The 23738-nt window shown below is 45.6% G+C and overlaps 1 protein-coding gene across 1 annotated transcript; it reads right to left on the bottom strand.

Moving 5' to 3' along the window:
* Window positions 1-1743: 1743 nt before the first annotated feature.
* On the bottom strand, window positions 1744-18182 carry LOC134352757 (gastrula zinc finger protein XlCGF26.1-like). Its single transcript, XM_063060187.1, has 3 exons — window positions 18050-18182; window positions 5597-7633; window positions 1744-2581 (listed from the first exon to the last, which is right to left on the bottom strand). Exons 2-3 carry the CDS (start codon window positions 6799-6801, stop codon window positions 2155-2157), a joined length of 1632 nt encoding a protein of 543 aa, XP_062916257.1. The 5' UTR covers window positions 6802-7633; window positions 18050-18182; the 3' UTR covers window positions 1744-2154.
* Between the last annotated feature and the right edge of the window lie 5556 nt (window positions 18183-23738).

Here is a 23738-nt window from a genome sequence, read left to right as displayed (position 1 = left end):
TTTGAACCCTGAACTGTTTGAAGTGATGGACAGGCGATACCCCAGCAGGGGGATAAAAAGGGACAGGTTCGCTAAGACAGGGACACACGCCACCCGAGGTAACGAGACCCTGGAAGCGGTGCGCCTCTCACGAGTGGGTGAGAAGCATCAGACAACGACAAGGGTGGAAAGGTACGATCAGCGGGAACCCGGTGTGTGTCCGCCCTTGCCTAGGTGCCGGGTTCACTGCAGAGGATCGACCGCATCTGGAGGAGGGGTCACAGTCGGTGACCTCAGGTGACATCACCAAGGACCCGCCCAAAAGCTGTTTGTGAGCCATATCGCTGGTCTGTGAGTGAAGCTGTTCTGAATGATCAGTTGTTCCTATTCTATCTCTGTCTCTTCCCCCACCTTGTCCATCGCCATGGCAACGATTACTGCGAACTGAACTACTAACTGGACTGAACTTTGAGTCATTTTGAAATTTGGTCATTTACCCCTAGACAACGATAGAGCTTGATTGATGCTGTTATCTTAATTCTGTGCACATGTGCGTTTATCATCGCTGAACTGTTGCATTTATTATCCTTTCGATTACTGTGTTGCTCGTTTCTTTAATAAAACTTTCTTAGTTCTAGTACTCCAGACTCCAACTGAGTGATCCATTTCTGCTGGTTTGGCAACCCAGTTACGGGGTACGTAACAATGGCTTGAATGATAATTCCACTTGACTTGATTTGATAAATTCCATAATTATTTGGATGGAAGTCAGGGTAGAATGAAGAATGTAATGAAGAATGTAATGAAGAACACCGGTGCGTAACTGTTTAACTTGGGGAGGCTGATGCATGGGCAGCCACCACACGGTCCTTGACAGATCAGGTTGGGAGACTGGGGGTTCAGGGTGCAGTGGCTGGAGTGCAAAATGACTGGGGACCTTTCATAATTGTACTACGCGGAAATGTTCCACCAACCTGCTCCGGAAAGGCCTGGCTTATTGGCCCAAAACTCGCATTAGTACCACAGATTTTGCCTATCAATAAAAACCACAAAAATGTCAATGATATATAAGGGGGTTTCGTCTCTTATGTTACTGCGTAGGCTAAGTAAAATGGCTTCTATGTTATGTTATACTGGGGAATGCTTCTTTGTTATGTTAAATGCTGAGAAAGTCTCTAGCTAGACATTTGCTTGGGTTAATACAGATAGCAGGGTGCTATTAGCCAGTGGGTGTTCATGTGTCCTTTTTTTCAGATGATAATGCTGTCTGATATGACTGGGAACGGGGTTTTTGGCGGGGGGGGAAGTCGGAGGAGCGACGGCGAGGACGGCGGACGTGCGGAAAGGCTCCGGTCAATCACTTTGGGTGGTCCCGAGCCGTGAGTCGACAGGATCCGGGTGGTTGGCAGGAATTGATTGAACTCCAATGATTGTGCACGAAGAACTTGGGATTTGATGTGTCTGGCTCCCTTTTTTTCCATTACTTCCTTTTCTGTATGGAATTTATATTAATTTCATAGACAGTAATATCTATAAAGTGTACTTGGTAAAATGTACTGGGTGTGCCGGCTGATGATTGATGATTGGGATTGATTCGGACGGCAGTGGTGCAACAATCGACTCTGTGAGAAGCGTTCAGGCAGGTGCTGGGCGGGATTTCCCCTAGACATATACCAGCCAATATAGCTGAGCGTTACAGATATCTTCTGTCAAATATCTCACTTCTGAAGAGTCTAACACGTGTATTAATTAGACAAAACACAATGTGCTTAAGACCAATAAAATTTATTGGGCACTGGTAAGGGACATTAAAAATCATCATCAGAAAGATGCCAGGCTGGGAAAGAATCCCCGGTCCAGTCCTGGATATAATTCTTTGGAGCAATTATAGTGGAATCCAGCTCCTACACTCACTTGTGGACTCACTGGTGATTCCACAGACTAACTGACTGAGTGAGTCTCTCACCCCACTTGCAGTCAGTGAACACCCTCTCTCCAGTATGAATTTGCTGGTGTGACGTAATCCTCTGTGACTGAGTGAAACCCTTCCCATTGTGAAGGGGAAGGTCTCAATAGTGTGTAATTAGCCTGTCAGACCTAGTGAATCCTTACCCACACACGAGGCAGTCAAACAGCTTCTCAGCAGCGTGAACTAGGCGATGTACCATTAACATGTCAAGCTGAATGCATCCCTTCCCACACTGAGCAGGCAGACAGTTTCTCCATGGAGTGAACATGCTGGTGTCTAGACAGGGTAGACGAATTGGAATATGCCTTCCCACATACAGGGCAGGTGAAGGGCCTTTCCCCGGTGTGACTGCGCCGATGAATTTCCAGATGAGACGGGTAATAGAACGCCTTGCCACATTCCCCACATTTCCATCGTTTCTCCTTGGGGTAGTGGCTCTGCGATCTCGACAGTCCAGATGCTTGGCTGAAGCCGTCTCCACACTCGGGACCTGAGAACAGTTTCTCCCCACTGTGAATGATGCTGTTCACTCCCACGTCCAAAGGTTGCTGGTGTTCTGACCTTGCTGGGCTGAGTGACTCTGGCTGATCTTGGCGCCTGGTTTGGATCAATCTTCCTCTTGTTGCTAGCACCCTGCGAAACAGGTTTAAAGCAGGAGAAGGGAGAAGAAAAATAAAATACAAAGATGAGCCCACGAACACTACCTCACTGCCCCTCTTTTCCACTCTTTTTCTTTTATAAGAGCAATTTTATGTCTTGCACTGAACTGCTGCTGCAAAACAACAAATTTTAAGAGATGCATTCAGTGGCCATTTTATTAAGTACACCTGCTCATTAATGCAAATATATAATCATATGGCAGGAACTCAATGCATAAAAGCAGGAACTCAAAAATCATTAAAGCATGCAGACATGGTCAAGAAATTCAGTTGTTATTCAGACCAAATATCAGAATGGGGAAATGTGATCTAAGTGTCTTTGACCGTAAAATGATTGCTGGTGCTGGATAGGATTGTTTGAGTATCTCAGAAACTGCTGGTCTCCTGGGATTTTCACATACAACAGTCTCAAGAGTTTACAGAGAATGTGCAAGAAATTTAAAAAAAACATTCAGTGACTGGCTGTTCTGTGAGTGAAAATACCTTGTTAACGAGAGAGGACAGAGGAGGCTGGCTAGACTGGTTGAAACTGACAGGAAGGTGACAGTAACTCAAATAATCACACATTACAACAGTGGTGTGCAGAAGAGCATCTCTGAATGCACAACACATCGATTCTTGAAGTGGATGGGCTACAGCAGCAGAAGACAACAAACATAATAAAGTGGTCACTTTATTAAGTCGAGGAGAACTTTATACTGAGTGTATATCAAATTTTGAAAGCCATTCATAGGGTAGTTAGAGTGTTTTCCCTGGGGTGAAATCCTCAAATACTAAGAGTCAAGACACAAGAGTCTGGGGATGCTGGAAATCTGAAGCAACACACAAGGGAGCTGGAGGAACTCAGCAGGTCAGGCAGCATCTGTGCAGAGAAATGGAGACATCAATGTTTTGGGTGGATATTCTCTCTTCTCCCCTCTCCCACTGGGCAGAAGATACAAAAGACTGAGAACACATACAGTTGCAAGAAAATGTTTGTGAACCCTTTGCAATTACCTAGTTTTCTACATTAATTACTCATAAAATGTGATCAGATCTTCATCTCAGTCACAAGAGTAGAAAAACACAATCTGGCTAAATGAATAACACACAAACAATTGTACTTTTCGTGTTTTTATTGAACACATTGATTAATCATTCACAGCCCAGGCTGGAAAAAGAATGTGAACTCTTGTATTTATTAACTGATAGAACCTCCACCAAATGTTTCCTGTAGCTGCTGATTAAACTTGTACAACAGCAAGGAGGAATTTTAGACCATTGTTCCATACAAAACTGTTTCAGTTCATCAATATTTCTGGGATACCTTGCATGAACAGCCCTCTTCAGGTCATGCCACAACATCTCAATTGGGTTAAGGTCTGGATTCTGACTTGACCATCCCAAAATACAAATTTTCTTCTTTTTAAACCATTCTTTTGTTGATTTACTCTTATGTGTTCCAGATCATTTTCTTGTTTCATCATGCAACTTCTATTCAGCGTCAGGTGACAGACTGCTACCCTGACATTCTCCTGTAAAATGTCTTGACACAACTTTGAATTCATTATTTCCTCAACGATTGCAAGCTGTCCAGGCCCTGAGGCAACAAAGCAGCCCCAAACCGTGATGCTCCTTCCACTATGCTTCACAGTTGGGATGAGGTTTTGGTGTTGGTGTTCCTCCAAGCATAGCAGTGTGTATTTCTTCCAAAAAGTTAAACTTTTGTCTAATCTGTCCTGAGAATGATGTCCCAGATGCATCGCACAACATCAAGGTGGCCTTTTGAAAACTTGAGATGTGCAACAATGTCTTTTTTTTTGGAGAGCAGTGATTTCCTCCGTGGTGTCCTTCCATGAACACCATTCTTGTTTAGTGTTTTTCTTATAGTGGCTACCTGAACAAAGACTAGAGCAAGTTCTAGAGATTTCTACAGGTCTTTTTCACCTCTTTCAACATGGCACACTGTGCTCTTGGCATGATTTTTGTAGGACGCCCACTCCTAGGGAGAGTAGCAACAGTACTGAATTTCCTCCATTTGTGGACAATTTCTCTTACTACAGACTCAGGTCTTAAGCAATGGTTTTGTAGCCCTTTTCAGCTTCATGCATCTCTACAATTCTTCTTCTAAACGTCCTCTGAAAGTTGTTTTGATCGAGGCATGGTGCACATAAAAAAGATCTTTCTTGAGAAGAGTAGACTCTTGTCAGTAACCTGACTTTGTGGGTCTCTCTTAAAAAAAAATAAATCAGGCAGGGACTTCTACAACCCACACCTCCAATCTGATCTCATTTTTTGAACACCTGACTCCAAATAGCTTTTGTAGAAAGCATTACCCTTGAGGCTCACATTCATTTTTAAATCTAGACTATGATTGTTGAAATGGTGTACTCAGTATTGATGAGAAGTACAATTGTTTGTGTGTATTAGTTTAGACAGATTGTGTTTGTCTATTATTCATCATAGAAGACGATCAGACCACATTTTATGAGTAATTAATGCAGAAAACCAGGTCATTCAAAGGGTACAAAAACTTTTTCTTGCAGCTGTACCACGAGGCTCAAGGACAGCTTCTACCTTGCTGTATTAAGACTATTAAACGATTCTCTAGTATGATAAGAAGGACTCTTGACCTTACAAGCTACCTCGTGATGATCCTGTACTTGTGTGCCCACCAGAAAGACCATGTCATGCATAATTCAGGATTCAAGGAGGGTGAGTCTGTGTGTGCACAAGCACATGCTCTTTTCCGTCCCTGCAGCTTGTCTGCATCCGCTCAAAACTTCTTCACACCAAACAGATTTATTTATAACTGATACAGAATACAAGTGTACCTGCAGTTCCAGAGGAAACAACCCAAACATGCCCGGTAACCAGGGTCCAAACCTGGATGTGATCAACAGCAGCAATAACTGCAGAATCAGTTCCTGCAGTCACTTGTGAACTCACCGCTGGGTCAGAAGCTGCCGTGTTTAAATGCCCCACCTACGCACCACACATTTAAACTTACCCTTCACCGTGAGCTCGTCGATGTCTCCAAAGGTGAGATGACCAAGCGAAGTTCTTCCCACATTCGGGGCAGGTGAACGGCTTCTCCCCGGTGTGAATTCGCTGGTGCCTCAGGAGGTCAGTCGACCGGGTGAAACTCTTGCTGCACTCGGAGCAGGTGAAGGGCCTCTCTCCGGTGTGAGTCCGCTGGTGCATCAGAAGCTCGAACGATCGCGTGAACCCCTTCCCGCACTCAGAACAAGTGAAGGGCCTCTCCCTGGTGTGAATTCGTTGGTGCATCTGAAGGTCGCACGACCGAGTGAATCCCTTCCCGCACTCGGCGCAGGTGAAGGGCCTCTCCGCAGTGTGAATTCGCTGGTGTGTCAGAAGGCCAGATGACCGAGTGTACCCCTTCCCACACTCTGAGCAGGTGAACGGCCTCTCCCCAGTGTGAACCCGCTGGTGAGCCAGCAATTTGGATGACTGGGTGAACTCCTTCCCACACTCGGAGCAGGTGAACAGTCTCTTCTGAGTGTGAATTTGCTGGTGTATCTGTAAGCTGGATGACTGAGCGAATCCCTTCCCACACTCAGAGCAGGTGAATGTCCTCTCCCTGGTGTGAACCTGCTGGTGTGTCAGTAGGCTGGATGACTTAGCAAATCCCTTGCCACACTGACGACAGACGAATGGCTGCTCCCCATTGTGAATTCGTTGGTGTCTCTGAAGGTCAGACGATCGAGTGAATCCCTTCCCACACTCGGAGCAGATGAACGGCCTCTCCCCGGTGTGTACTCTCTGGTGTATCAGTAGCTGGGACGACTGAGTGAATCTCTTGCCACACTGATGGCAGCAGAAAGGCTGCTCCCCGGTGTGAATTCGTTGGTGAGTCTGAAGGTTAGACGACTGAGTGAACCCCTTGCCACACTCAGAGCAGATGAACGGCCGCTCCCCGGTGTGAATTCGCTGGTGTATCAGGAGCTGAGAGGACTGAGTGAACCTCTTGCCACACTGACGGCAGCAGAAAGGCTGCTCCCCGGTGTGGATTCGTTGGTGCGTCTGAAGGCTGGACGACTGAGTGAACCCCTTCCCGCATTCAGGGCAGATGAACGGCCGCTCCCCGGTGTGGACGCGCTGGTGACTCTGCAGGCTGAAGGAATGCTTGAAAGCCTTCCCGCAGTGGGAGCAGGTGAACGCCCTCTCCTCAGCGGTAAACAGCTGATGGCTCATCAGGTCACCGGGTCACTTCAACCTTTCCCGGGGTTGGACATGCAAGGAAGTCGGATGACCGAAGGAACCCCCTCCCACAACGAGAGCAGGAGAATGGCCTGTCCCCAGTATGAACTCGCTGGTGTATTGCCAAGTGGGCTGAGGGAATGAAGCCTGTCCTGCATGCAGAGTTGGTGAAGGGCCTCTCCCCAGTGTGAATTTGCTGGCGTCTCATCAGGTCAGATGACTGAGTGAGTCCATTCATGCACCTGAAGCAGGGTGACAATGTTTCCCCAGGACCTCAGTGATCAGTCAGTAAAAAGATGACCGAATTAATTACTTTCCTCAAATGGAAACAGGTGGAAAGAACTTTTGAATATTCTCAGGGAAATGGATCAAGTTTATCTCAGTCAAAAGAATGAATGTTTCCTGGTGTAGAAACAAGGATGTGGTGAACACGTTCCCAGTCACAGATCAGGTGAGCTCACCTCCCCCAGCGTGTCACACACGGTCTCTCGTTGCAGTGGGTGTTCTTTTCCCAATCTGCACTGGAGTGATCACTGCCCGCTCCTTCACAGGCTGGGAGAAGTTACACGGTTTTTCGGCAACTGGTTCCTGACCTCACGTTAGCAGTTTCTCTCATCGTCGCTGAGAACATCGTCTCTCCAATGTGTCACGGTCAGTGCCCTGCAACAGCCCTCACTGCCTGGGGTCTGAAGTGAAACAAACCAGCATCTCTCCTTCCACGTTCACAGGCCGATGATATTCAGGTGCTGGGGAGCTGAGTGGGGTGTAGATCTGATGTGATATTCTGTCTGAGATACCCAGTCGCAATTCCTCCACCTTTGATGTCCTGTAAAAAGGTACAAAAATCATCAGTAAGTACAGGGTAGTGACTCAGAACAGATCACTTTAATTTCCTGGGTCAGCTGTGACTCAGTTGGTAGCTCTCTAACTACGACACTGTAATTGTGACATTAAAGAGAACTTTGGATAGGTACATTGATGACAGGGGTAGGGAGGACTATGGTTCAGATAGGGGTGGATGGCAGCTGCCATATACTAGATGGGCTGAAGGGCCTGTTACCATGCTGTAGTGCTCTAGGATTTTCCTGCCTCTAGGTCAGGATCAGGGGCGTGTCCAGTTCCAGAGACTTGAGCACAAGACTGGGCAGAGAGGTCAATTAGTTCCCATTCAGATCACAGATCACTGCATAAAGATTAGAAATCCCTGACACAAACTTTTGAAACTCTCTGTCGAGATCGCAATGGAGTGGAGTCATTGAATAGACAGTGGATTCCAGTTAATTGGGACCAGTATATTTTGCTCCAAATAAGCGGCTGCCCAAATTAGCCAAGATTTCATGGAAATAGTTAAAAAGGAGTGAACAATGACAAACTACTATTTTACTGAGTAACAAATTATGTATTTAAATGAAATGTAGAACACTACCAAAGCTACTACAGTACTACAAAACTGTATATTAGTTCCTAATAGTTATCAACAGAAGAATTCATCTGGTGGACAATGCCGTGTTCTTTCGATTTAACTGTAAATGAACAAACTGAGCACAGACACCCAGTGCAGAGAATGGATGGTCTTCATACAATGCTTTCAACAATTACTGTACATTCTCCAAATCTTAACTTTCATTGCAACATTCAAGACGATTATTGATACCTTCAATGTTTCATAGTTCCTAACTTGTTGAAGTAGTGAAATCATTTAATTTGAAATCACTGCTTTTTGAAGATACACATATGCAACTGCACTATTTAAAAACTCGTTGCTGTAAGTGCGGTGTAGTGACTAAGGGCCAGACAAGTGCCCACGACCGAAGCAAATTAGAGACTGATCAGCGACAGTCTCCTGTCCCGATTAAACAGCATATTGTCCCAAATAAACGAAGGGAATCCTGACTATCTTCTCAATTATTTTTTATTCTTTCAGAGTTGTTCCAAATAAGCAGCTGCCCCTATCAACCAATGGCCCAAATAACAGGAATCCACTGTATTCACGAGTGACATCAAAGGACCTTTGGGCCGTTAAGGGAGCCGAGGAAGTGGACTTCTGCACTACAAAGTCCAACACGGAAACCAGCCTGACGATGAACAAGTAATCTGTTAGTCATTAGAGAAACAAAATTATTGGCCAGACATGAGGTACTGATCTCCAGCTCAAGTCCCAAACATTGTAATGGAACTACAGTGCTTCAGTGGCATGCACCAAGATGGCGAGGGCATTGGTACAACCTGGTGCAGTGAGGTCTGGCCCCTCTACCTGCTCCACAGGCAAGAATGAGGCACCCAACACCACCGCTGGCTACGCTATGGTAGCAGAAAAGCAAGGATGTGATGGTAAGTGGCTATATTTCATTGGGACTGAGCAGATTTGGCATGTCAGCAAACCCTCTAGAAAACTTCTATAGATACATCGTGGAGAACACTCTAACTAGTTGCATAACCATCTGGTAATGGAGGGGCCACTGCACAGGATTGGAGAAAAACTTCAGGATGTTGTAAACTCAGCCAGCTCCATCAAAGGCACCAGCCTCCCCATCATCGAGGACATCTTCAAAAGGTGATGCTTGAAAAAGTTGCCATCCATCATTAAGGGCACCCACCACCCAGAGAATGGTGTGAAGAATCCACTGAGCGACAGATCTGTGGGTGAGAAGCCTTGTTGATGAGTGAGGTCACAGGAGAATGGCCAGACTGATTCAAGCTGACTGGAAGGTGACAGTAACTCAAATAATCACACGTTACAATGGTGGTGTGCAGAAGAGCACCTCTGAACACACAACACATTGCACTTTGAAGTGGATGTACTACAGCAGCAGAAGACCGTGAACGTACACTCAGTGGCCACTTTATTAGTGGCCACTGAGTGTATGTTAACTGCTCGCTGTGTAAATGTAAATTTGCTGGATCAAATAACGACAGCACAAAAAGATCGTTACTTATCTTTTCACCCGTTTATTCCTTCAAGCTCAGCCGGCGAGTGAACTTAGACCCGACATCAGGGAGAGAAATGTTCTCATCTCCCCAGCAGTGCAGCAAGTTCACTGCCTGATGTCAGAATTGTTAGAAGTTATAAGGCCACCGATACAAAAGAACAATCAGTTTGATAACCATTCTGGCCAAGTCAATGGACTATTGATACAGAGAACAATCAGTTTGATAGACACTCCAGCCACCTTAATTAAAGAAAGGAAAGTCCTACCTTTCTCTCATCCTCTCATATCCCTTTTGCCAATCACCTGTCCAGCTCTTGGCTCCATCCCTCTCCCTCCTGTCTTCTCCTATCATTTTGTATCTCCCGCTCCCCCTCCCACTTTCAAATGTCTTACTAGCTCTTCCTTCAGTTAGTCCTGACGAAGGGTCTCGGCCCGAAATGTCGACTGTACTCCTTCCTAGAGATGCTGCCTGGCCTGTTGTGTTCACCAGCAACTTTGATGTGTTTTGCTTGAATTTCCAGCATCTGCAGAATTCCTCGTGTTAATGTTCTACCTGGTTTGTTGGAGCCACAACTTAATTACAAAGATAAGAACATACATCAAATTTGTGCTTTAATGAAGAAAGCAATGTTCTGACTAATTTCCATCAGGTACTGCTTTTTGTCAAAATCAAAAGGTGTGAAAAGCCCAGAGACATCTTATGTGGATCTGTGTGAACTTTAACCCTTATCTTGCTCCAAAGAAAGCAGCTGTGAGACATTATTCAAACACACTGCAGTCACAGACATGGTCAGTACTTAACCCATTGTTTACAGAAATCTGAAAATCACCCATTCCCTTACACTTTATCAGCTGTACCTGTACATTCCCTTTCAGAGACTCATGTACAAAGCTCCCAGGTCTCTCTGAACACCCTCACTCTGAATCTGTAGTCATTTAAAAAGTAATCTACTGTTCTACTTATTTCACTGAAATGAATGAGTTCATTTAAAGCCAGAGTCATAGACTTCTCCATGTGATTTTTCATTTGCCCTATTCCCACCCTCCAGGGGTAGCACCTCTGGTGAAGGGGGTTTGTTGTGAGCATTTCAGGGCAGCTCACTCACCTCTGGTCCCCACTGGACACTCAGCTCTCACTTGTGGCTCCAAGTAGCTGTTTGCATGCGACAGTGCTACTCACCAATACACCAATCTGACAGGCCAGCTAAAGTAGATGACGGTAGCTGGTGAGCCTCATGCCACGGTGAGATAGGGACATGCTTGTCCTAGCAGGCAAGGACAGCTCCAGCGGACTATGCAGATGAGATCAACAGAGAGATCCAACAGTCCGGAAGGCAGTTCTGCAACACGAGGGCACGACAAGGCATGGAAGTCTCGGTCATTCATTGCGACCAAGGAAAACCCCAGTTGTGATGACTTCTCGTACCGCTGGAGCCAGACTTCGAGTTGGAGTCCAAGAATGAATCTGTCCCAGTGCAACGTATTTTCCACTTTAAAAAAAAACACTCTGGCACAGGTTCCACTGTCATCGTTGGATAAAACGGAGAGCCAGTCAATCCATCATTCTCACCCATACGTATCCCGTCTCTGCACAGGAAGACGGAGGGTATTTCTGGTAAGGTAGTAGGGGTTTCCCATTGGATGGCCACGCACTCTCTGGGGTTGGTTTTACCTCCTTTACTTCTTTTCACGAGTGCAAGACAATGTTGGTTACCGCAGGTCTGCCCCACTAGCCAGCTGCTCGGTAGCCATGGAGCTGGGCTTATTGTGCACCGTGTTGCAGCCAGCATCAGCGGCGGTGTGTGCTGCGTGATCCAATGGTCAGCGGGCGATTGTCTCGGATGTTTTTGTTGTGATCATGAGATCCTTTTGGACATTGGTAATGTAGAATACTGTAAGTCCGATTCACCGGTCCATTGGCGAGACCGACGGCAGGGAGCTGGGTAACCTTATTTGTAGCGCGCAGACCAGTCGTCATTCATGCAACGGGGCAGCAACCTGCAGCCACCAGAGATGGCTGAGTGCCGCTGGATCCTGACTGAATCGCAGACCCTCCTCTCCCATCAGTGCTGCCCTCTAGTGTTCGCTCTGTGGAAGACAAGCTGGATTGCATTTGTCTGCGGCTGCACTGTGTGATATCAGAAACTGCTGCGGGCTTGATCTTGCAGAAACGTGGCTCCAGGCCAACATCCATGCACCATCAATCTACAGGTCATGATGCTCGGAGACTTGGGCTATATTTTTACATAACAATTTTTTGCTAACAGTACATTTCTCTTGCTATACTGTCTGTGCTGTGTACTGTGTGTGAGTGTGGTTGTATGTTTTGCACCTCGCTCCCAGAGGAACACTGTCTCATTTGGCTGTATTCAGACTGTATGGCTATTCATGGCTGTATGGTTGAATGACACTTGAACTTGAACTTGACCAATTCCTGTATTCTTGTTCTCACACGCACCATCATCCAGTTCTGCACCGTCAGTGAATATGGATACAAGACACTGGGCCCCAGATCACTGATCATGGCTTCTGAACGTCTGCATCAATCCTTACAGCTTCCTAACCTGGGAGTAAACAGTTTATCCCTCATCTTTCGATCCATTTATATTACACAATCCTTAATTCACACCAGTGTACTATCGCCAGACCCGTGAATTTTTTGTGTTTGATTTTCTTTTAGAGATACAGCAGATTAACAAGCCCTTCCGACCCACCGAATCTGTGCTGCCCAATTACACCCCGGTGACCAATTAATCTTCTAAACTGTTTGGAAACTGGGAGGAAACTGAAGCACCCGAAGGAAACCCACGTGGTGATGGGGGAAACCTACAACCTCCTACAGACAGTGGCAGGAATTGAACCCGTTACCAATACCAGTTCCGGGGTGCCAACACCACAGACGATCCTAACAGCAGCTCTCATTGAAAACGATGGCAAGCAGCAAATCTTCTTGTTTTAGACTGCTACGGCTGAGAGCTATAACTGTATCTATGATGTGTGCAGTCACTGATGAAGTTCTAATGCGATTGATCTAGATCGGACTGTGGCCAGCACACTGTCCCTTTAAGAGGGCGCTGGCAAATGAGGGCTCATCATGCTGGTCTGGTGGTGCATTACAAAAAAGATTTTCAACCCCCAATACCAACTATCTTGCTGGCAAACATACAGCCTCTGGTACAGCTGGGGTGTGGTATCAGAGGGACATTAGGAACACAAGCATCTTTTGTTTTATGGAACTTTGGTTAACCCCTTCCATGCCAGATGCAGCGATTCAAAAAGACGAGTTCACAACACATTGTCAAGATAGGATGATCGAGTCTCTCAAAAGCAGAGGAGGAGGTGCATGCCTCGTGATCAACTCCTTGTGGTGTCCTAACGTGTCGGTGACGTCCCAATACTGCTCACCAGACCTGGAATACCTCACAATTAAGTGCTGGTCATTTTACCTCCACGGGAGATTTCACCAATCATATTACTAGCGGTGTACGTTCCACCTCACACCACTATCAAACAAGCTCTAGATGATCTGACCAATGGGACCAACATGCACAAAACAGCGCACCCTGAAGCCTTCACCATCATTCTGCGGGCTTTTAACCCGGCCAGCCTGATAAAATCATTAAATAATTATCAACAAATCACCTGTAGTACCAGAGGAAACAACACACTGGACCACTGTTACACCAGCATCAAGAGTGCCTACCATGCTATTCCACGTCCACACTTTGGTAATTCGATCACCTGGCTGTACTCCTTCTCCCTGAGTACAGGCAGTCGTGAGGTATGGACTAGAGAGGCACAGTAGCGCTTACAGGACTGGACTGTGTTCAGGGATTATCCTCGAGCCTGGATGAGTATACTGCAGTTGTCACTGATTTCATTAAAACCTGTGTGGATGAGTGTGTGCTTACAAAAACTTACTGCACATTCCCAAACCAAAAGCCGTGGATAAACCAGGAGGTTTGTAGTCTACTCAGGGCTAAATCTGTGACATTTAAGTCTGGTGAACCAGGTCTGTATAAGAAAACCAGGTATAACTTGCAGGGGGCTGTTTCAAGAGCCAAGAAACAATTCCAGGGGAGGTTGGAGGTGACATCAGATGCACATCAACTCTGGCAGGGTTTGCAGGACATTATTTCCTAACAAAGCAAAACAGCAGAAAAATTTCACTACCAGATGAGCTCAATGCCTTTTATGCTCGCTTTGAAAGGGAGAATACAACCACAGACATGAGGATCCCTGCAGCATCTGACAACCCTCTGATCTCTGTCTTGGAGGCCGACGTCAGGCTGTCTTCCAAAAGGGTGAACCTTCACAATGCAGCAGGAGTACCTGGTAAGGCTCTGAAAATCTGTGCCAACCAACTGGTGGCAGTATTTAAAGACAATTTCCATCCCTCATTGCCACAGCTGGAAGCTCCCACCCACTTCAAAAGGCTAACAATCATAATAGTGCCCAAGAAGAGCAGCATGAGGGGGCTTAATGACTATTGTTCAGTGGCAGCCACATCTACGGTGATGAAATGCTTTCAGAGGTTGGTCATGACTAGACTGAACTCCTACCTCAGCAAGGACCTGGACCCACTGCAGTTTTCCTTTCGCCGCCATAAGTCTACAGCAGACACAATCTCAATGAGTCTCCAGGAGGCTTAGATCACCTGGATAATGCAATACCTATGCCAGGATGCTGTTTATTGACCAGGGCTCAGCAATTAACACCATCATTCCTACAGGTCTGATCGCAAAGCTACAGAACCTGGGCCTCTGTACCTCCCTATGCAACTGGATCCTCGACTTCCTAACCGGAAGACCACAATCTGTGCGGATTGGAAATAACATATCCACCTCACTGACAATTAACACTGATACACCACAAGGGTGTGTACTTAGCCCACTGCTCTACTCTCTCTATACCCACTATGTGAGTAGGCACAGCTCAAAAAGCATCTATAAATTTGCTGATGATACAGCCATTGTTGGCAGAATTTCAGATGGTGATGAAAGGGCGTACAGGAGCGAGATATACCAGCTAGTTGAGTGGTGTTACAGCAACAACCTTGCACTCAACCTCAGCAAGACTAAACAGATGATTGTGGACTTCAGGAAGGGTAAGATGAGGGAACATAAGCCAACCCTCACAGAGGGATCAGAAGTGGAGAGAGTGAGGAGTTTCAAGCTCCAGGGTGTCAATACCTCCAAGGACCTTGCCTGCATGCAACATATCGATGGAGCTATAAAGAAGGCAAGACGGTGGCTATATTTCATTTGGAGTTTGAGGAGATTTGGTTTATCAACTAAAACACTCAAAAACCCCTACAAAAGCACTGTTGAGAGGATTTTGACTGGTTGCATCCCTGTCTGCTATGGGGTGGGGCAGGGGTGCCTGCACAAGATCAAAATAGCTTGCAGAAACTTGTAAAATTAGTCAGCTCCATCATGGGTACCAACCTCCATAGTATCCAAGACATCTTCAAGGAGCGGAACCTTAGGATGGCACTTGTCCATCATTAAGCATTCCCAAGACATGCCCTGTTTGCTGTTACCGTTGGGAAGGAGGTACAGAAACTTGTAGACACACACTCAGCAGTTCAGGAACAGCTTCTTCACCTCTGCCATCCGATTTCTAAATGGTCATTGAACCCTTGAACACTACGTCACTACTTTTTTATTTGTTATTTTGCACTACTTATCTTAACTTAACTATTTATATAGGCATCCGTTAGTCTCGTGAGACCATGGATTTGCGCCCTGGAGGGTTTCCAGGGCGCAGGCCTGGGCAAGATTGTATGGAAGACCAGCAGTTGCCCATGCTGCAAGTCTCCCCTCTCCACGACACCGAAGTTGTCCAAGGGAAGGGCATTAGGACCCATACAGCTTGGCACCGGTGTCCTCGCAGAGCAATGTGGGGTTAAGTGCCTCACTCAAGGCACCACATGCTGCCTCAGCCAAGGCTCGAACTAGTGGCCTTCAGGTCACTAGACGAACGCCTTAACCACTTGGCCACGCGCCAACACAACTATTTATAATACAGGTGTCCCCCGCTTTTCGAACGTTTGCTTTACGAAACCTCACTGTTATTAAAGACCTACATTAGTTCCCTGTATTCGCTAACAGAAGGTGTTTTCACTGTTACGAAAAATATCAGAGCACGATAAAAAATCAGCGGTCGATAAAAGGCAGCGCACGACCCGAGTAGCCGCTCTCCCCCGGATTCGGAACGGCATTGCTTAAACACAAGCCTGTGAGCAGCCGTTTGCAAGGTGAGTTCTAAGGTATCGGAAAAGCCTGAAAGATCTCGTGTGTTACACTTAGCGTAAAACTAGACATAATTAAGCGTTTCGATGGTGGTGAATGAAGTAAGGACATTGTGAGTTTGGCTTGTGGAAGGTGACGAAGGTGATGTTGAAGAGGTTTTGGCATCTCATGACCAAGAACTGATAGATGAAGAGCTGATGCAATTGGAAGAGGAAAGAATAACAATTGAAACTGAATGCAGTAGCGAAATGAACGTGAAGCAACTGCGTGAGATTTTTGCTGCAATGATAAAGTACGACTTTAATTTTGAAAGGGTACGTTGGTTTAGGAGATATTTGCAGGATGGTTTGAGTCCTTACAAAGAACTGTATGATAGAAAAATGCATGAGGCTCAGCAGTCAAGCAAGCCTTCCACATCAGCCACAGCAGACGACGAACCTCGACCTTCGACATCGAGGCAGGCAGTCATAGGAGAAGATGAGCTGCCTGCTCTAATGGAAACAGATGACGATGAGATGCAACCCAGTGTCCCATCATCCCAACCCGCAGGCCACATACAGATACTGATCCGTGAAGCATGCAGGGGTACAGCGGTAGCTGGGAGACACACAGCACATCTTTAAGAAAACAGCTGAAATAAACATGCTAATTAATTACGTTTCGGGCAGCACCTAATTAACTAGCATGCTTATTTTGGCTTTTTTCTTAAAGATGTGCTGTGTGCCTCCCAGCTACCACTGTACCCCTGCATGCTTCGCGGATTAGTATCAGGTCGCTGCCCGGAGGTTGGGGGCCACTGCACCACCCAAACTCCAACGACTCAGTCTAACACACCATCATCAGTGTGCTCGGCGCTGTCTTCCCAATTCCAGTAAGTGATACTACACTGTGCATACATTATTTCTACTTTATATAGGCTGTGTACTTTTACTTGTTATTTGGCATGATTTGGCAGCTTCATAGCTGAAAGGTAACTGGAGAGAGTGTTTTTGCCAACAGCGCTTGTGTGAAATTTTCTGCCGATAGCGCTTGCATGAGATTTTCGCTTCAGAGAACAGTGCCGGCAATGATTGTGGAAAAGTATTTCTACTTTATATAGGCTGCGTACTTATCATATCATTCCTGCTTTTACTATATGTTACTGTTATTTTAGGTTTTATATGTTATTTGGCAGGATTTGGTAGGTTATTTTTGGGTCTGCGAACGCTCACAAAATTTTCCCTTATAAATAAATCGTAATTGTTTCTTCACTTTACGACATATCAGCTTACAAACCGTTTCATAGGAGCGGATGGCGGGGGAATCCTGTGTATACATACACACACATATACACACACACTCCTAAAATAACAGTTTTTCTCTATATTTATTTATCATGTATTTCATTGTACTGCTGCTGTAAGGTTAACAAATTTTATGACATATGCCCGTGATATCAAATCTGATTCAAATTCAGATCACTAGTGCTGTAATAGTGTTACTCTGACCACAACACTATCAAGCTGCCCTAATGTTCTTTCATAACTTTCAAAGTTCTTCTCAATGTGCAAAAACGCTATATCCACCCTTTTCTATCTTGCTAATTACAACACCAACAAATCTAAAAAGTATCAATCATCATTCTCTAGTCATAAATCTATGCTGGAGTCATAGAGATACAGCACAGAGGAAGGCCCTTTCAACTACTGTATATACACTACATCTCTATTAATTCTGTTTTATTCTGCCCTGATTTTATGAGGAGAAAAACTAGATTTTTTTTATTTACTAGGAATGTAACTCAGTTGTTCTTTATCTGGTCTGATTGGATGCCCAGATTTGGGTATGGAGCAGACTAGAAATCTCACCACCGGTATACTCGTGCAGGGCTGCAGGAACAATGGCCGCCCAGTTCCCCACAATTCCATGCAGACGAGGAACCGCTCTACCCGACAGATACGCATGAATATTCCAGGCCCGCTGGCGGCTCTGGGCGGAGAGTAACAGAGCAGACGTTATGGGATGGGGAGTGGGGAGAGAACCTCACCGGGGGACTCGCGATGATTCCGGGACCCTTACCTCTTCTCACCCCGTCGGGGACTGCACCGTGATCTGGATTAAACCCGCGGCCCGACGCTTAGCTCCAAACCACCGCCGATCTCGTGTGAGAACCGAACGGTACCATTGATGCCATTAGTGGCGTCACGTCCGATGTCACGCACATGCGCCCTAGCAATGTCCCTGCTATAAACTGCTTGCAAACTGCCTTTGAAATAGCGCTCGTCATTGTTTTACGGCTTCCTCGCTGCTTTATGGCCTTCATAAAGACCTTTATTGTCACCAAGACCTTCTCATAGCCCTTTGTAGCTCTCCCTAAGTCCGTTCTACATCTCCTACCTAGCTACCTGCCTGACCCTTGCTTTCGAAATCTTAAATAAGCTTCTCTCTTCCTCTTATGTTCCATATCACGTCAACCATAGTTCCTTCACCCTACCATCCTGTCCCTACCTCAATGGGACCATCCTATCCAGAACCCCCTGCAAATGTTCCCTAAAAAAACCTCCACGTTTCTGTAATTTATGCTCCCCAATTCCTGCCGAATAGCGTCATAATTCCCCTCCCCCAATTAAACCCTCTCCCCACATCTGTGCAGACACAGTGATAAACCTTGTTTTGCAGGGCATTTATACAGATCATATCAAAACATCATTACATTGAGACAGTAAAGAGAACATCAAGAATGGAATGAAGAATATAAAGGGATTATAAGAGTTCCAGAGAAAACGCTGGGTAAGGAGACAATACTTTAAGATGCAAGGAGGGAAGGACAAGGTAGATTGTGAGGCTATCTTTATCACACAAGAGGTCTGTTCACTCGTTTCATTGCAGAGGGATACAAGCTGTCCTTGCACCTGCTGGGCATTATTTCAGGTTTTTGTATCTTCTACCCAATGGGTGAAGGGGGAAGAGAGATTGTCTGCTGTGGGTGGGGTCTTCGATTATGTTGGCTGCTTTTCTGAGGCATGAGAAGTGTAGACAGATTCCATCGACGGGAGGCTGATTTTTGTAATAGATCGAGCAGTGTTCACAACTCTGCAATCTCTTGTGGACTTGGACAGAACAGCTGCCATTTAAAACGACGCATCTGCAGAAGATGCTTTCTATGGTGCATCTATAAAAATCGGTGAGCCTCATTTGGGACGCACTGAATTTCCTTAGTCTTCTGAGGAAGTAGAAGCACCAGTGTGTTGTCTTGATCGTAGTGTATATCTGGTTGGACTGGGGCAAGCTGTAGATGATGTTTCAGAGGACATTAGAAGAGAAATTGTAGGGATGCATGAAGCTGAAAAAGGCTACAAAGGCATTTCTTAAGACCTGGGTCCTTAGTAAGAGAAATAGTCCACAAATGGAAGAAATTCAGTACTGTTGCTACTCTCCCTAGGAGTGGGCGTCCTACAAAGATCATGCCAAGAGCACAGTGTGCAATGTTGAAAGAGATGAAAAAGACCTGTAGAAATCCTAGAACTTGCTCTAGTCTTTGTTCAGGTAGCCACTATAAGAAAAACACTAAACAAGAATGGTGTTCATGGAGGAAACCACTGCTCTCCAAAAAAAAAGATATTGTTGCACGTTTCAAGTTTTCAAAAGACCACCTTGATGTTGCACAATGCATCTGGAACAACGTTCTCAGCACAGATTAGACAAAAGTCGAACTTTTTGGCAGAAATGCACACCGCTATGCTTAGAGGAAAAAGGGCACTGCACACCAACACCAAAACCTCATCGCAACTGTGAAACATGGTGGAAGGAGCATCAAGGTTTGGGGCTGCTTTGTTGCCTCAGGGCCTGGACAGCTTGCAATCGTTGAGGGAACAATGAATTCAAAATTGTATCAAGACATTTTACATGAGAGTGTCAGGGTAGCAGACTGTCACCTGAAGCTTAATAGAAGTTGGATGATGCGACACAAGAGTAAATCAACAAAAGAATGGTTTAAAAAGAAGAACATTTGTATCTTGGAATGGCCACGTCAGAATTCAGACCTTAACCCAATTGAGATGCTGTGGCATGACTGAAGAGGGCTGTTCATGCAAAGTATCCCAGAGATATTGATGAACTGAAACAGTTTTGTATGGAACAATGGTCTAAAATTCCTCCTTGCTGTTGTACAAGTTTAATCAGCAGCTACAGGAAACATTTGGTGGAGGTTCTATCAGTTAATAAATACAAGAGTTCACATTCTTTTTCCAGCCTGGGCTGTGAATGATTAATCAATGTGTTCAATAAAAACACGAAAAGTACAATTGTTTGTGTGTTATTCATTTAGCCAGATTGTAGTTTTCTACTCTTGTGACTGAGATGAAGATCTGATCACATTTTATGAGTAATTAATGTAGAAAACTAGGTAATTGCAAAGGGTTCACAAACTTTTCCTTGCAATTGTATGTGTCTTCAGTCTTCTATATCTTCTGCCCAGTGGGAGAGGGGAGAAGAGAGAATGTCCACTGAAAACACTGACGTCTCCATTTCTCTGCACAGATGCTGCCTGACCTGCTGAGTTCCTCCAGCTCCCTTGTGTGTTGCTTCAGATTTCCAGCATCCCCAGACTCTTGTGTCTTGACTCCTAGTATTTGAGGATTTCATCCCAGGGAAAACACTCAAACTACCCTATGAATGGCTTTCAAAATTTGATATACACTCAGTATAAAGTTCTCCTCGACTTAATAAAGTGACCACTTTATTATGTTTGTTGTCTTCTGCTGCTGTAGCCCATCCACTTCAAGAATCGATGTGTTGTGCATTCAGAGATGCTCTTCTGCACACCACTGTTGTAATGTGTGATTATTTGAGTTACTGTCACCTTCCTGTCAGTTTCAACCAGTCTAGCCAGCCTCCTCTGTCCTCTCTCGTTAACAAGGTATTTTCACTCACAGAACAGCCAGTCACTGAATGTTTTTTTTAAATTTCTTGCACATTCTCTGTAAACTCTTGAGACTGTTGTATGTGAAAATCCCAGGAGACCAGCAGTTTCTGAGATACTCAAACAATCCTATCCAGCACCAGCAATCATTTTACGGTCAAAGACACTTAGATCACATTTCCCCATTCTGATATTTGGTCTGAATAACAACTGAATCTCTTGACCATGTCTGCATGCTATTATGATTTGTTGAGTTCCTGCCATATGATTATATATTTGCATTAATGAGCAGGTGTACTTAATAAAATGGCCACTGAATGCATCTCCTAAAATTTGTTGTTTTGCAGCAGCAGTTCAGTGCAAGACATAAAATTGCTCTTATAAAAGAAAAAGAGTGGAAAAGAGGGGCAGTGAGGTAGTGTTCATGGGCTCATCTTTGTATTTTATTTTTCTTCTCCCTTCTCCTGCTCTAAACCTGTTTCGCAGGGTGCTAGCAACAAGAGGAAGATTGATCCAAACCAGGCGCCAAGATCAGCCAGAGTCACTCAGCCCAGCAAGGTCAGAACACCAGCAACCTTTGGACGTGGGAGTGAACAGCATCATTCACAGCGGGGAGAAACTGTTCTCAGGTCCCGAGTGTGGAGACGGCTTCAGCCAAGCATCTGGACTGTCGAGATCGCAGAGCCACTACCCCAGGGAGAAACGATGGAAATGTGGGGAATGTGGCAAGGCGTTCTATTACCCGTCTCATCTGGAAATTCATCGGCGCAGTCACACCGGGGAAAGGCCCTTCACCTGCCCTGTATGTGGGAAGGCATATTCCAATTCGTCTACCCTGTCTGGACACCAGCATGTTCACTCCATGGAGAAACTGTCTGCCTGCTCAGTGTGGGAAGGGATGCATTCAGCTTGACATGTTAATGGTACATCGCCTAGTTCACGCTGCTGAGAAGCTGTTTGACTGCCTCGTGTGTGGGTAAGGATTCACTAGGTCTGACAGGCTAATTACACACTATTGAGACCTTCCCCTTCACAATGGGAAGGGTTTCACTCAGTCACAGAGGATTACGTCACACCAGCAAATTCATACTGGAGAGAGGGTGTTCACCTACTCCAAGTGGGGGGAGAGACTTAGTCAGTTAGTCTGTGGAATCACCAGTGAGTCCACAAGTGACTGTAGGAGCTGGATTCCAATGTAATTATTCCTTAGAATTATATCCAGAATTGGACTGGGGATATTATCTCAGCCTGGCATCCTGACGATGATGATTTTAAATGTTTCTTGCCAGTGCCCAATACATTTTCTTCGTCTTAAGCACATTGTGTTTTGTCCAATTAATACGCGTGTTAAACACTTCAGAAGTTAGATATTTGACAGAAGACATCAGTGACGTTTTTGTTATTTTTAGGACCCGGCTCGTGGTGTAGTGGCATCAGCGTCGGACTTCGGGACGAAAGGTTCCGAGTTCGAATCCAGCCGGCTCCCTTGCACGCTTTCCATCTGTCCTGGGTTACGAGCTGGTGATCTCTTTAGAAACTCACCCAGCAGAAGGTAATGGCAAACCACTGCTGTAACTTGCCTCTTCTGTTCTCGTTACGTCCCCTTCCTTTTTCTTTGTCAGCTCCTATCAGATTCCGTCTTCCTTGTCCCTTTGCTGTCTCCACCTAGCCCCTCACAGTTTCTTACCTTATACCCACCTTACTCCACACCTAGTGCCACTAATCACCTGCCAGCTGCCAGCTTGTACTCCTTTCCAAACACCCGCCGTCTCATTATTCTGGCTCCAGCCTACTTCCACTTCAGTCCCGATGAAGGGTCTCGGCCCGAAACGTTGAACATTTATTGCCCTCCATAGTTTCGACAGCACATTGTGTGTGTTGCTGAAGATTGCCATCATCTGCAGAATCTCTTGTATTTATGGAGGGGAACCTCACAAATTTGAGGTGCAAACACGCCTCACCAAGACGGGGCAAGGATTCTACATTTTCATGAGGTCACTGGTTAGACAAGAGAAAGAACCTGGGCCAATAACGGTCATGGCGTTTTGGGAAGGCGTCGGCAGCTTGTTGGGAGTGAGTCATTCTTCATGCTAGCGAGTGAGAGAATGACAACATTGCAGTCTGTTACCTACCGGGTGCCAGGGTCTGGGATTTCTCAGCACACCTGCAGAACATTCTCGAGGAGGGTGAGAGCATTGAGAGGTTGTGGTGTGCATTGGGACGAATGACATGTAGAAGGGGAGATGCTGGTCCTGCAGAGAGAGTATAGGGAGTTAGGAAAGAGGCTGAGGAGCAGTAACTCCAAGCTACTAAACTCTTGATGACTCCCAGTGCAGCGTTCTGGTCAGAGCAAGAATAGGATGATAGTAAAGATGAATGAGTGGCTGGGGGGGGAGGCAGGGTTTCAGGTTCTCGTATCATTGGAACCTCTTCTGGGGCAAGGGTGGCCTTTCCAAGAGGGTCAGGTTGCACCTCAACTGGAGGGGAACCAATATCCTGGCAGGGACATTTGTTAATGCTACTCGGGAGAATTGAAACTCATTTGGCACAGGAATGTGAACCAGCGTACTAGGTCAGAAAGTGAAGGAATGGAGAGGAGGGTGGAGGTCAGGTCAATAAAAGCAGGCAGGAGCAAATTATTACATATAATGGGATGGTTAGTTTTGAGGTGTGTGTATTCTAATGGTAGGAGTATTATGGGTAAAGGTGATGAAATTAGAGCATGGATCAGTACATGGAACTACGATCTTGTGGCTAATACAGAAGCTCGGTTGAGAGAGAGACAGGAATGGGTGATTAATGTTCCAGGTTTTCGATGTTTTAGAAAACATAGATGTAAAAGAGGTG

Source organism: Mobula hypostoma, chromosome 10 (assembly GCF_963921235.1).
Source record: "Mobula hypostoma chromosome 10, sMobHyp1.1, whole genome shotgun sequence".
NCBI classification, from domain to species: domain Eukaryota; kingdom Metazoa; phylum Chordata; class Chondrichthyes; order Myliobatiformes; family Myliobatidae; genus Mobula; species Mobula hypostoma.
This window is presented reverse-complemented; position numbering and strand designations above follow the sequence as displayed.

What these genes read in the sequence shown, in the direction of transcription:
- LOC134352757 (XM_063060187.1), bottom strand. Translation starts at nt 6,801, where the DNA reads ATGAGCCATCAGCTGTTTACCGCTGAGGAGAGGGCGTTCACCTGCTCC. An exon ending in CGACGAGCTCACGGTGAAGG is followed by an intron (nt 2,582 to 5,596) that starts GTAAGTTTAAAT and finishes CCTGTTTCGCAG; the next exon opens with GGTGCTAGCAACAAGAGGAA.